Below are 14,843 nucleotides of genomic sequence, written 5' to 3'. Positions count from 1 at the left end.
ACCACAAAAAACATCCTAAAAATGTTTACAAGAATAGAACTAAGAAGTGTGATTAAGGGGTGACATTCTTGTATTTTTGTTTTGTTTCCCACATTAAATTAAAGGTTTCGTGTGAAATTTGCATATAAGTACTATGATTAATGGGACCCTTCCATCACTAATTTGTTGAGAGACCGTTAATCTTCTATAAAAATTATTATTATTATTATTATTAGAGATAATTAAAAAAAAATTATTTGTGTTACAAATAGTGTGAGAAATTCTTTATACACTCAAATAAAAGTTAAATTTGGCTAAAAGTTAAATTTGGCAAACCATCAAATATTAGCTAATAAAAGAAAATCTCAAAATCTAAAATATAGAGATCATTATTAAATTCCCAAAAAATATTTCTTTAATAATCTTCTATCAATTTGTTTACTTTAAAGCCCTTTTCTGGTAGAGCTATTATATGTTCGATTTTTACAACTTAATTAATATAAATTTTTGTTGTGTAGGACTCTTAAAGGAGATATAATTCTCTACCACACATCTGTTTTTCGAAATTTGAACGTAATTTTTAATTAATGAGAAAATTTATCCATTACATCATATTTGTCGATGATTTTATCTATCATTTCTTGGTGTTTCTCTTATTAAACTAATTTGAGATACTTCGTTTTCAACCATTAGAGAGCAAAGAAGGTTATAAAAAATGTAAATTGAAGTGAAATCATCCAAACAATTTTCAAATAAACTTGTGACATCATTTCTTTAATTGATTATTTTGAACCAAAAAATTATTACGTGGTGCTTAATTTCCGGTTTGGGTTGTCAATGAGGCCTAATACTGTTTTATACAATGACTAATATTTCATTTATACATATTTTATAACAATTATATCCGGCGTATATCGCACTTCTCTTTTAGGTTTGTCCTAATTAATATTTATAACGATGAAAAACGATACAATATATTTAAATGTATTCATAATAATATAATACATTCTGAAATGATAAAGTAATAACCCTCTAAATAATATTAACTTCCATAATATTATATATTGAAGATTTAAACTTGTTTCTTAGAAAAGAGTAATATATAACAATTTGTTTGTTAAAATAAAAATTGAAAGAATGACTAGCTAGTATTAAAAATTAAAGGGCAATAGTAGTTTGAATATTTTTTTTTTAAATTAAAATATTATCCTTTTTTAATAATTCACCCATTTTTAAATATATTAATTGCTAGAGCGTTATGATTATCATCAATAGCATTAGTATATTAAGACATCTAGCATGATTTAATTAGTATATTAAGAGAGACATCTAGATGTTTCATATTACGACTACAGAGATTATGAGATTAGAAAGAGCAACTATTTCTGGCTAATTAAGTATATTCCTAATTCCTTATGAGATTATATATAATCATTATTAATTATATTATATTATTTATTTATTTATTCTCGTCATCACCGTCGTCATCGTTATAATTACAATCGTTTTATTATATTTTGCAAACAAGATCTTGATTAATATTTGCACACATCATGTACTAATGGATAATGTTATTTTTCTGTAAATTGAGTATTGCTATATCATCTCCATCTATTAAAAATTAAAAAATCTGAACTAGCACACCATGTCAATGTGTCATGATGCTATTGATTATACATATGATGGACTCAGATTCACGATTTAAAATTTATCAGTTTCAACTATAATTTTAAATTAAATAAAAATTTAATTAATTTATTAAAAGAAATATAAATCTCTATTAAAGCTAGTAAATTTATGTGAACTTTTATAGTAACCAGTAGCTATAATCATATGTATTGTTTCCATTAGACACAAATTAAAGAATTTAAAAAATCAAAACCTGTGACTGATTAATAAGTAGTATATAGTAACATGCTAATCCCGTATCGAATTCAAAGTAAATCACTTAATTCATCGACTATTAATTTGTTTATAAGCAGATTTTGAAAGTTTTATTAAACAGACTAATATATATTAAGTATTAAAATATAAGGATAACCTTCAAATAAAGAAAGGAACCAAACTGTACTGGTTATAAACAGAAAGAATCAATTCTGAAAATGTGAAATCATTAATTTGATTTATCAAGTAAATGATTTTATAATTTTTTGGTCAGACCTTATAAAACTTTTGAATATGACAAAGTCCAGAGCCTTAAGGGTATAAAATATTAATAAAAATTTTAAAATGGTATATAAAATTTTTTATAAAAATTTCAAAACGGTATATGACAAAGTCCAGAACCAAACTGTACTGGTTAATAAATTTTCATTTTCTTTTTAAAATAAAAAATTCATCAAATCGTTGCTTAGGCAGCTATTTTCTTGATTTTTTTTTTTTAAAAAAAATCACATTTTGCAAAATCGCTGCAGTAGCAGCGATTTTGCTTTTCCGGTGGAGGAAATCGCTGTTGTTCCAGCAATTTTACCGTTTTGGTTAATTTAAAATTGTATATACCGTTTTGAAATTTTTGTTAATATTTTATACCCTTTAGACTCCAAACTCGAAAATTTCGCATTCACATATAGAAAGAAAAAGTGACACATAAGCCCATATAGATAATAAAACCTAATTTAAATAATGCATAAGCTATTTGTTGGCAATTGCTATGTGCTTTGGACCTAAAATTATGATCACAATGAGCTGACCAAAAAACAAAATAGTTATCACCATCTTATTATAAATTGATAGTTAGGCATTGCAATGATGAATCAGTCAATCATTATATCATATTTTATAAAATTACTTTAAAGATTTGGGAATTAAGTATAGAAAGCAAACAGTAAAGAATTCAAAAGTGACCTATATATATTACCTAATTTTATTCCAAATTATTGTTTTTCAATAAGAACCAATATTCTTGTAAGCCAAGCTAGCTGTCTCATTTCTTGGTATGTGTTGGAACAAAAGAAACAGGACTTGGCCTAATCCTTCAGTTTAGTGGTCAACCCTAGAGTTAATTAAACTAAACCAGTCTAACCAGAATTAAGTTAACCCCTCGGTGTTCGCTTTCACTATAACGTTTTGTTTCTCAAGAGTCAAATTTTATGAACTTTGATCCACTATTTAAGATGTATTTTAATCATATTATTATGAGAAAGGTTGCAACTTAATTATCCTCTCTCTCCGTTCCAATTTATATGACGTAATTTGACTGAGCATGAATTTTAAGAAATATGAGAAAAGTTTGTAATGTTTCAAACTATCCTTACACATTTTTAGACTTTTTACCAAATAATTGGAATGCATAAATGTTGATAGTGTCGTCAAATAATTGTCAAGTAAAGAAATGTGTTATTCTTTTTAAATTGATAATTAAAAAGAAATAATGTGTCATATAAATTGAAAAATACAAACGAAATAGTATTTCTTTTAATAGTTTTGAAATACTATTTTTTTTTATTTTAAAATATTTTCTTTCTTTGATCAATTGACAGTAGCCAAGTGTTTGTATTTTGATGTTGATTTTTATTGGCTATATATGACGGCACTAACTATTTTTTCTTCATTAGGCAAATTTTGGTGGCTGATATGAATGTTTGACTATTTAAGCCAATCTGAACGGTTCAATGTTATTAAAATAAGATTATAGTACTAATCTAATTTTGATTAATTAAGAAAAAGCAATCTTGGACAGATGGCCCTCCTATAGTTAGGTTTCTTTCCTTAATAAGAAAGTTCTACTATTGCTATTTTTATTTTAAGAAAAATAAAGGCCACTTGTCATTTTTCAGTTTTTTTTTAATATATGAAAATAGTTTTTGGTTCACAATAATTAATTAGGCTTTTCTACAAGAAGTAAGAGATAAGATAGGGGTCCTATCCTATAAAAGATTTGTAAATTTTAGGACTTCTTTTGCTATGAATATATTGTTAATTTTAGGGTGTTTTAGATGAATTGATTAGAGCTAAATTTAGGTGAATTAAAAAAAAAAATTGAATCAATAAATAAGTAGAGATATCGTCTATTTAAGATTTTGTTTAGATCAAAATGAACGGATTTGAACTGAACAATGTGCAGTATAGCTAATTAATCCACCCAACTACAAAAATCACTCTATATTAATAAACGTAGTTTGTTTAATTACTAAATCAAACATAACAAGGACTTTTTCTTATTAATAATTTATGATGACTATATCCAATCAACCCCAAATTAAAAAAATTATTTTTTTTTTATATATACTTCAGTTTTGTTATGCGTTACATAGATTGTTCAAATTAACTCTTGACTTTTAAACGAGTTAATTTGGGTGATGCTCAAATTGATCCACCAATGAATATAAGTAACAATATCTCTACCCAAATTCATTCATACTTGAATGAATCATAATTTTATGGACTAAATTTAATATTTATATCATAAATTCGAAGTTACTACATGACATTTAAAAAATTTATTTTCCTCTTGAACCTCAGTTAAATAGCAGTTAAACATTGTAAGGTAAAATTTTGTGACATTTTCAAATATTTCGAAAAGTTAGAACATAGTCCTAGTACTATAAACTTTTGCACTTATTAAATGTTTTTTTTTTAATTCTCTCCTTTGGATTTGCTCTTCTTACATGGTTCTTCAATTATATGATAAATTTCCTTTAAAAGTGTAAATTATTAGTATATGGTTGTCATTATTGTTTACTATAGTAAATGCACCTCTATTTTCACATTGACATAGTCACACTATAACCTTCTTTGTCTAGGTGCAAAAAAAAAAAAACCCACCATTTTTATATTAGGACAACAAAAATGAATAAATTATGAAGTGTTCACACACTATCATTTTCAATTACCAAACAAAATAAAGTGTCTTAATTAGTTTGATATAACAAAAACGTTTCATACATTGTCTAAATTAAAATTAAATTAAAATAAATTCAATATTGAAGCCTTTTCTTTCCTCTAAAGCAAACACTTCATTTTATATTGAAATAAAAAATGAAGATTTCAATTTAACTAGTGATTGAATGTACTCATATTAATTAAAGATTAGTAATAACAAATGTCGTTTTGTTGTATGCTTTTAACTCTAAATTTTCCTATTTGGGTTCAGAGTACAAGTTTTAAATTCTTCCCCTTCTCATCAATGATGGACCAACCAAACCCTAGCTAGAAGAATAAAAAGGTATAATTACAAATTATCATCTCTAAAAAAAAGTAACAAAAACTAATTTCTATAACGAATTAAAGTTTACTAATTATTTTTTATATTATCAATATACATATATTCATCGCAACTACTAAGCATCGTAAAAGTATTGTGCGAAGAATAGAGCACATTCAAGAAGGCTATAATTGAACAAAAAAAAAAAAGACATGATGGCCTGCAATAATAAGCTTTTTGTAAGTACATAAAACGGTTGTAAATCAAATGATTTTTGGTGGTCCTAGTGGGGATAGCTATAATATTCCGTTCTTAGAGCCTGTTTGGCTCAGCTTAAAAGCTGGTCAAACTGACTTAAAAGCTGGTTTTTGACTTATTTAGCTGTTTGGCAATACTCAAAATAGCTTATTTTAAGTTTAAAAAAACTTATTTTAAGCCAAAAGTTAAAAGTTGGGGTAAGGGTGCTTTTTTATTTTTAGCTTATAAGCTGTTTTAAGTTGACCACATTTTTATCTTTTTGTGCTTAATATTTTTATACAATCTCCAAATTACTCATATAACCCTAACATTTCTTTCTTCCATTTATCCCTTTTCACGTTTGACATAACAACTTCAGCACTTTTATCCAAACACATAACTGCTTATTTTTAAAATAAGTTTCAGCACTTTTAAAAGTACTTTTTTAAAGCTGCTTTTATTAAGCACATCCAAACGGGCCCTTAATTAAAGATTTCAATTTTAAGTATAAATTTTTTTTATAATTTATTAATAATTTGTAAATCATAAATATGAAAAAAAATTTATGTTAGTAAATGATTCTTTTTGACGTATCTTATGGTATAATGAATGAGAATAATTAAATATTTAATATGAATATTAAATTTTGAATGAAAAAAAAACATTAAAAAACAGTTGAAGATGAGTCCAAAAGAGTAATATTTTTAATTGAGTGAACTTTTTTACACCCAATCACCCAAATGTTTGTATCTTCTCATGAGCCCTAGTTCTTTATTAGTGCTTCTAGATTACAACAATTAATATTTCTAATGACCTTCTAGGCTTCTACTATTTAGTTGCACAACAGAAATTGCTTTACAAGAGAAAACACCCCTTAAAAGTCCCTTTTTCTAGTGTCAAATTGGGATACATAACAGAATATTGTTAAAAGAAACTGCTAATTGAAAAGATAATTAAGTAAAGCACTCGATATTTACACTAAATTAGATTAGTTAACTGTTAATTAACAATCATATATATAATGCACAAAACATCTAGCGTTCACGTAAAGCTCAGGAAAAGGACATATCACACAAAGTGACAAAGGATATGACGTAGATAGACTACTCTAATGTAAACATTAATTGCTGTTTTCACGGTTCAAATTCATGACATATAAATCACGTAAAAACAACTTTATCGTTGTCCAAACATCTTTTTTAACATTGTTATACAAAAATGGTCCTTTTTAATTGAAGTCTCGTATGATTGTGAATTGAAAGTATGAAAGGCCTTTAAGAAGCTTAAGACTTTTTGGACTAATTTTCCGTTTTATAATGTGAGGGTTAACGTGTCTAATCAGAAAACTAACAGCATGGAGATTATGCGGAAAACTGGTATGAACTTAACTATTTTTATTTCAAATGAAAATAAATATAGGGTTATAAAGGTAATTTTCACTTGGTTAAATGGAATTTAAGCTAATTTCAGGTACATGATGTAAATCTTCTCTTGATATAAATAAATTAGCATTTATTTCATTAATTAAGGTAGCCCATTTTCACACGCTCAAAAGTCAAGAATTTTGAACAGAGAAGGCTAATTTAGGAAAATCAGTCAATTACCTAATAAAAAATTACTTAAAATATTCTTTCCTCCGTTTCAATTTGTTTATCTGATTTTGACCGAAACAAATCTAGAAAAAATAAAATCTTTTAAATTTTATGGTCTTATACTAAAAAGTTGTAAGGAAAAAGAATGGTAACGTTTTTCTTTTTTAAGAAAAAGAGTAAGAAAAATAAATTGATACGATGATAATATAAAGTGATGTTGAATTTATAGTTCTGGTACACAGTTGAAACAACTTATGAAAGCAACAAAAGAATTGAAAGGTTCTTCAACTGCTACTATTACACAACAGAAATTCCAAATATAAATAAATTATATGTTCCAAAGAAAAACACGACTTTTAGTTAAAAATAACCACTATATGACAAAAGAAATTTTGACAGAATTACATGCTTTATTTAAGGAGATGAAATGTATATAGTCAAATATAAATAGAGGTTTATATGAGAAGAAAAATTAAGATTTTTTTTTTTAATTATAACAGAACAAGGGCTAAAAACCATAGTTCCTTAGAGCTCACGTTTCTCTCCATCTCCTTCAAAAACCAGTATTTATGGCCTTTCTCTAATCATTTCTCTACTTTTCTCTCCAACTTTCTCATTGAACTTTATATTAGTTCTTGAATCTTGATTTAGTATTATTTCTTGTTGTTTTTTTGAACGGTTAGGTAATTAACGACCTGATTATTTTTTAAAAAAAAGATCATAAAAAAGGGTGTGTAGGTTGTTTTTGATGATGATGGAGAATTTTTCTGCAAGTGTTAAGATGGATGATCAACAGCAGATGGAACTTCCGCCGGGATTTCGCTTTCATCCTACAGATGAAGAGCTAATTACTCATTATTTGTCTAAGAAAGTGGTTGATATGAATTTCTCTGCTATTGCTATTGGAGATGTTGACATGAACAAAATTGAACCTTGGGAGCTTCCATGTAAGTTGAATTTCTCCCTTTTTTAGTCGTCTGGTTAAACTAAAAAATTACTGGCTACAGTAAATCTGATCGACTATTTGTGTTTCGTGATTCTTGTAGGGAAGGCGAAAATTGGGGAAAAAGAATGGTACTTTTTTTGTGTGAGAGACAAGAAGTATCCAACTGGTTTGAGGACAAACAGGGCAACTGCTGCAGGTTACTGGAAAGCTACAGGAAAAGACAAGGAGATTTTTAGAGGAAGATCTCTTGTTGGGATGAAGAAAACTTTGGTTTTTTACAGAGGAAGGGCTCCAAGAGGTGAAAAAACAAATTGGGTAACTCATGAATATAGATTAGAAGGAAGATTATCACTAAACAATCTTCCTAAAACAGTAAAGGTACAAATTTTTATGCATTAATCCTCTGTTTTTATTTATCCCCATGTTTTGATTTCACAATTCCTAATTTCTGTTTCTTATTTTTTTGTTTACAGAATGATTGGGTGATTTGCAGAGTATTTCAAAAAACAACTGGTGGAAAAAAAATTCACATTTCAGGGCTTGTGAGAGCTAATTCTGATGAAAATGAAATGGTCAATACCGTTTTGCCACCATTGACAGATTCATCGCCTAGCCACGTGCACTGCTTCTCCAATTATGTTACTACTCAAAAGAATCAAGAAAACAACATGATCAATTCCTTCAACAATTCACCTAATTTCCCTCTTCTCTCGAATTCCATCGACATTTTCCAAAGAAACTCTCTTCCGACTTCGTTCACCTGGAACCAAAATGTCCCTCTTCAACACAATTTTCCTCAGCCAGGTTCATTTCCTATACAAGATCCCGCAACGCTAAGGAATTTGCTTGAAAATTACGGACATCAGAGTTTCAAAAAGGAGACAGACATGATCAGTGTATCCCAAGAAACAGGTATAAGCACTGATAGGAACACTGAAATCACATCAGCTCAACAAGATCTTGATTGCTTCTGGACTTACTGATATTCTTGGTAGAGGCAAAAAAAGAAGAAACAGAGATAGAGCTTCAGTAGTAGTAATAGCTATTATGGTGTGAAATTAATTGTTATATGTATAGATTTACTAATCCCCTAAGTTGCATTCAACAATAGTAACCATATTAGTAAGTCCCAAAAACTATACTCCTACCACAATTTTTATTTTATTTTGTTGTCATTTTACACTTCCCATTTGTCTCACTGCCTGTTATTAGTTATTGTGATATTGAATTTGTAAAAAAAAAAAACAAACAGTACTACTTTGAACAATGTTAGCCTGTGATTGTATGAGATCAGGTTGGTTGGCTTACTAATCTCTTGTTCTGTTTTTTTCCCCTTTGAAACGACTTTCTTTGTTTATGGATTTCAAGCTTTGAGGTGCGTTATCTTCATTATGATTAGTAAGATAAGATCTCGCCTCTTTATTAGTACTTTTCTTTTTGAAGTCTTTTTTACTTTATTAATAAAACTAGCCTAGACTTAGACACAACGGAATTGCGTTAAAAAAAGTAAAAATCAAAGAACATTGTGATACTCGAATTAAACAATATGCCATGGACTTTGTTTCTTCCTCCATAATTTGTGTATAATTGTGTCATGATTGAGATAATCTCAAAGTGCTTATGACCACTTTCAGATGTCAAAACATGGTATTAACTACTAACCAAACCACGTGGTGTCTTGTCAAAGAAATGATGTTAATAGTTGAGGGTCTAGTCGTTTTCTTCTGTTTTTTTTTTTTTTTTGACAGTGTATATGCTAGTAATATTTATGGTTTATTGTAGGAATTAAACTAGCCAAATGTCAAGGGGATTAGTTGTAACAACAATAATGTAATGTAAATATCAAGTTGAGTTAGAAATACGAAATAAGTGGAAAAACATGCTTCTCGCCACGCATTAAATTAGAAAAACAAGGACCACTTCAAGGCGTTAAGCATGACCAAAGTTTTGCCGTTTCTATGTTTCCTTCATGCTTGAGCTGTTACAGAGACAAAGTCAGAATTTTAATCTGAATTTGAATTTTATAAGCATGATTTCAAGCGTAAATGAAATATTTTAAATTTAATATTTATATATATTTAATAATTTCTTAATATGAATATGAGCAAAACTTATTGCATTCGGCTAAATTGGTATTCAAACTTCTAGCTCCGCCCCGTGGACTCACTCATGTAAAATAAGTGGTTTTACATTTCTCACCGAACCGATTATGCGTTATGCCTATAATTACAATTTCCAATACTAACAACTAGGTTTTATTAAAAGTTTTTACATTTTCGTGAATTTTATGATACCTTTTAACTTTGTTCCAGCTTTCATTGAAGCTCAATTTGTAAAAGGTGAAATGACCAAATTGAAAAGAACAAAGGAAATTAGTTTATACATATACTAACAATATGAATAGATTTATTAAAATTTGTCACAAAGATGAGTGACAAAATGGAACTAAAGTTGCAGTAATTTCATATTCAATTCACATATAATATCAAGGCATATGATCAATTGTTGACAGAAATTTCCTTATCATGGAATTTTAGTGACATGACATTGTGACCCACAACATGTCTATTTGGTTAAAGTATTGTATGTTTCCAATTATAACAAATACAACAATTGATCAGAAAACAGTTCAAAAATTGAACTTGCAAAAATATGGTAAGTTCATTATAAAGTGAAGAACACCATAAATATGAGTAGTAGTAGATATCTGGTACTAGTGTTCAGCTATGATTTGTCAGAATATATTTCTCTGTGACTTTTATTAATGTTAAAATGTGCATTTGTCTTAAAATATTGAACCTGACCGAAAACTAAGGTACGTATGTTTGAAATAAAATCACATGTACTCAAACTGTACATTAAACAAATACTGTTTAATAATCATACGCTACCAAAATTCAGAAACCTAAACTTAAAAATTTATTTGGTATGGCAGCCATTTTATTGGAGAATTCATGTCTAGCCAATTATAACGCGTTTCTAATATATAAAATAATATTAATAATTTGTAGTTTTCACATTTAGTATTATAGAATATTAAACGTTGTCCAACATATTATCACATGATCAAACGTAACTATGGACTTACTCCTCATTAATGTTCTCATCGACCTTATTAAATGCTAATCATGCATGACCTTCTTACTAGACTAATTAAATTTGTTAGAACCACCAATTCTCCCTCCCTCCATTTTTCACACAAATAAGATTACTAACGTATTAATAGAAAGTATTAAAAATTTTATCGTTAATTATAGATTTTAGAGATATCTTTAAAGAGTGCTAAAATGTAATTATCACTAGTAACTATTGAGCTTTTGTGAAGCCATATACTATTATATGTTAAATTCGCGAGTTGATTTATTGAATAATCATGAAGTCAGAAATTTAATATCATGTTTTCTTTAATTTTAATTTTCTTCAATAAAAAAAAATTATTTTCTTGAAAGACAAAAAATATAAGTTAAGTGATTAAAAAATAAATTAAACTCCAGGAATATTCTCCACTGTTACAAATAGAATTGCCTTTAATGGTAGAAATATATGACTTTATATCCAGATTTTCTTGTTGAATATCAAAATAGATGGTATCTTTAAACTTTTTTTTTTAAAAAAAAAAAAACTGAAAAAGAGGAGAAGAACAAAAGCAAGGGAGGGGGGAAAAGAAGACAATTGGACAAGTGGAGGACAGTTAAGTGATTCAGGCAAATGGCCAACCTCCCATAATTCACTATTTACCAAACCTTTGACGTGCTTCTTTTGTTCTTCTGCATGCAAATTGTAATGACTTAAAAACGCGTATCTAGAATTTCGAAATGATAGTACATTATTATGAGAAAATGAATTTAATTGTCTGATATTTGAGCTTTTATTATTAAAAATAGTTAAAATTTTAAAGTTGTACATTCAAAAATGAAGTATTTAATTAATTAAAATATCAAAAGTGCTTTCAATAACCATTTAAGAAAAATAAACGACATAAAATTTTTTATTTCTAACCTCGCTAAGAGGTGCACCCAATCCAGCGTGGATCTACACATCTATATATACTTAACAAAAAAATTTAAAAATATAACACTACTATATATAATTCAAGAGGGAAGCATGAGTTCACGGAACATAGTAACCCCCTCAATGACGGACCAACATGTATTGTGATTCATTAATGAGACTATTTTATTTTTAATTATTAGATGTCTTGAATTTATACTCATGTACAAAAGAAATCATATAAAAAGTGTTATTTCTAAATTGATCTGTAATGCATAATTTATATTTAATCGAATTTCAATACATACATCAAATATTAATCGAAAAATAATAAAAAGTAACGAGTGAATAAGGTTTTTGTCTTTAACGGTTTGACAGGTCATGTCCAAATGGGACACGAGCTTCAGGTTTCCTCTTTACGTCACACTTACCTGGTGGCTAAGTCTAACGAACTGGTGCCTTCCTGTCTACCACTCACTTGCCACGTAATCATATTTCTCTCTGGCCCCACCTCCCTCACGGGCTTGGCACGTGTATTGATATTTTACTCGTAGCTAAAAAAATAAAATTTATTGCTAAATTTTATTTTTTTAAAAGAAGATAATTAACTTCTATATATATTATTATTGTATAGTTGACACGGCTATTATGAGAAACGAAAAAGTTGTTACAAAAGAGTTAGCATTTTAACAAAATTACAAATAAATAACTGTTTGATCAAACTTCGTAACATTTTTTAAAATTACTAATTACAGAAAAGGTTGTTGCAAAATTTACGTAACTAAAACAGAAAATAAATAGGTTACGTTGGACAAATCTAGCAAATGGACATTCGTCTAGTGATCATCATAATTCAGTAATTCATTATACTAATAATGTGATCTCTTTACATTGGATTATTATGTGACACTAAAGTGTAAATGCAAGATATATTGGAGATGCAAACAAATAAATTTGTTAAGATAAGGTATGGAAATTAATTTTGAAGCTTATCCTATAGCCTTTTTTAAACATTAAGTCGTTTTGTTTGGCTAAAAATATGCATGTATAGTGTGAAAGGGGGAGAATTGAAATCGTTAAGTCATTTATAGCTTTTGAATTTTCCCCCCCTACCTATATATTAAATTACTCTCTTTTTTCTCAAATTAATTTTATTTATAGTGATTTTTTTTATATCAAAATAAAGTGTAATCTTAAAAATTTATTTGCTTTTAATTATATTATATCCTTTTTTTAAGTGTACAATTTTCAAAGAATATTTATTAAATAAGAATAATTTAATAGAGATTTATTATAATATTATATAATATAATATTTTTTGTTAAAATGACACATTTTGAGAGGAAGATTCAATCCTATTTTTCCTTTGTCACAACAAGTATTGATTTTATCCCACGTGCCTTTAACAATTGTTTTTGTTATATAGTCTTTTTATAAATAAAAAGACAAAATAGTAGTAACTGCAGTTGTCAAATGCAACACTTAGTTATATTTCTTCTAGTCGTAAAATTCTGTCCATGCTGAATTGTGAAAACCATTTTGGGGTTTTGCATGTTTATTCAACATATTTGTGATTGTTTGCAAAAAAATAAAAATAAAAAATATATTACAATCACAAAACAAAAATATAAAAAAGAAATTATTTCATCAAGATTGTGAGTAAAAATCAATTTGGCTTTCTTGATCTCTTTGTATTTTCAAGATAGTGAACGACATATTTTTTTGAATTCAGAATAATGTGGATCTCCTTTTCAATTTTTTTTTAATCTTCTCAATGTATTAAAATTGTCAAAAAAAGAATTTGCCACGTTCAATCCCGGTGTGAATGTTTTATAAATTTATAAAATTTTTATAATCGCTCTTTAAAGAAATTTATTTCCTTTTATATATGCATGAGCAGAGTTTATGATAGAGCAACCTCCAAAAACTCTAACTAAAATTGAATTCGTCCTATAAAGTCCCCACAAAATTTCAATGTGTACCGTGAGATAACAATTATTTGATTTTGAAATGCATACATTTATATCAAAATTGACAAATATAGAGTAAAATCTAACAAGAAATTAAAAGAATTTAGGCAGTCATCATGGGTGCTTGCTTCATCTAGAAATTTTATGAATCTCTCCAATCACATAAATTAAATTCAATGTCATAATGTTAGTAATATACATGTGAAGTAAAGTCAATTTCATGGTTCAAGTCAATGAAAATGATGAACAAGTTCATTGAATGTTGGCAAAATTTGTTGGGATTTTTCTCTGGAACACGTTTTGCTATATATAATCCAATTGTACATGTGAAATAACACCACAAACATCACTTGGGAGATAGAACATGACGTTGATATTTGATGATGACCTATGTATCATATTACAGCATTTGGTCAAGTAAGTTTCTTTACTAGAAAAATTAATACTCCATAAATAAGGTAAATTTTTTTTATTATTTATACACAAAAATTTAATCCCCTCGATATGAAAACATATTTATTTTTCAAGTATAATATTTTAAGATTATTTTATTAAAATTTTAGATTGCGTCAATGATAGGTGGTTATAAATTATAATTAATCTCCTATTGGCGGCTGTCTTGATGACGATAACAATATGGAGGATCTGAAATTGATCCATGGGGATTTGTCTTATTGTTAAGTGGATAATCAATTTTGATAAAATGTACAATATTAATTTTTTTTCGTTATTCTACGTCAAATAAGATATACTATTCCAAAGAGAGAGCAAGTAGTAGGACTAGCACAATTCAAAATTTAGTTAGTATTGGTTGATTGCGATAGATCTAATAACTTTATCATTGATTGTTATATAGACGATAGAATTATGTATTTTTTTCTTAGCTTATGTGTCATATTTAAATTGGAGTTTGATTCATTTTTAAAAAAAGCTCACACTCGAATATTTATTTGAAGTGAAAATGAATATTAAGACGGATTCATAAT

The 14,843-nt window shown here is 27.5% G+C and overlaps 1 protein-coding gene across 1 annotated transcript; it reads left to right on the top strand.

Moving 5' to 3' along the window:
- The first annotated feature begins 7,304 nt into the window (after positions 1-7,304).
- Positions 7,305-9,208, top strand: LOC101243692 (NAC domain-containing protein). The gene is given in 3 exon segments (NM_001321274.1): positions 7,305-7,898; positions 7,998-8,275; positions 8,371-9,208. Coding segments are annotated over 3 exon segments (987 nt in total). The 5' UTR covers positions 7,305-7,699; the 3' UTR covers positions 8,881-9,208.
- The last annotated feature ends 5,635 nt before the right edge of the window (positions 9,209-14,843 follow it).

This window comes from Solanum lycopersicum, chromosome 3, assembly GCF_036512215.1.
Source record: "Solanum lycopersicum chromosome 3, SLM_r2.1".
Lineage (NCBI taxonomy): Eukaryota > Viridiplantae > Streptophyta > Magnoliopsida > Solanales > Solanaceae > Solanum > Solanum lycopersicum.
The sequence above is the reverse complement of the archived record's forward strand: the minus strand, read 5'-3'. Positions and strand labels throughout refer to the sequence as shown.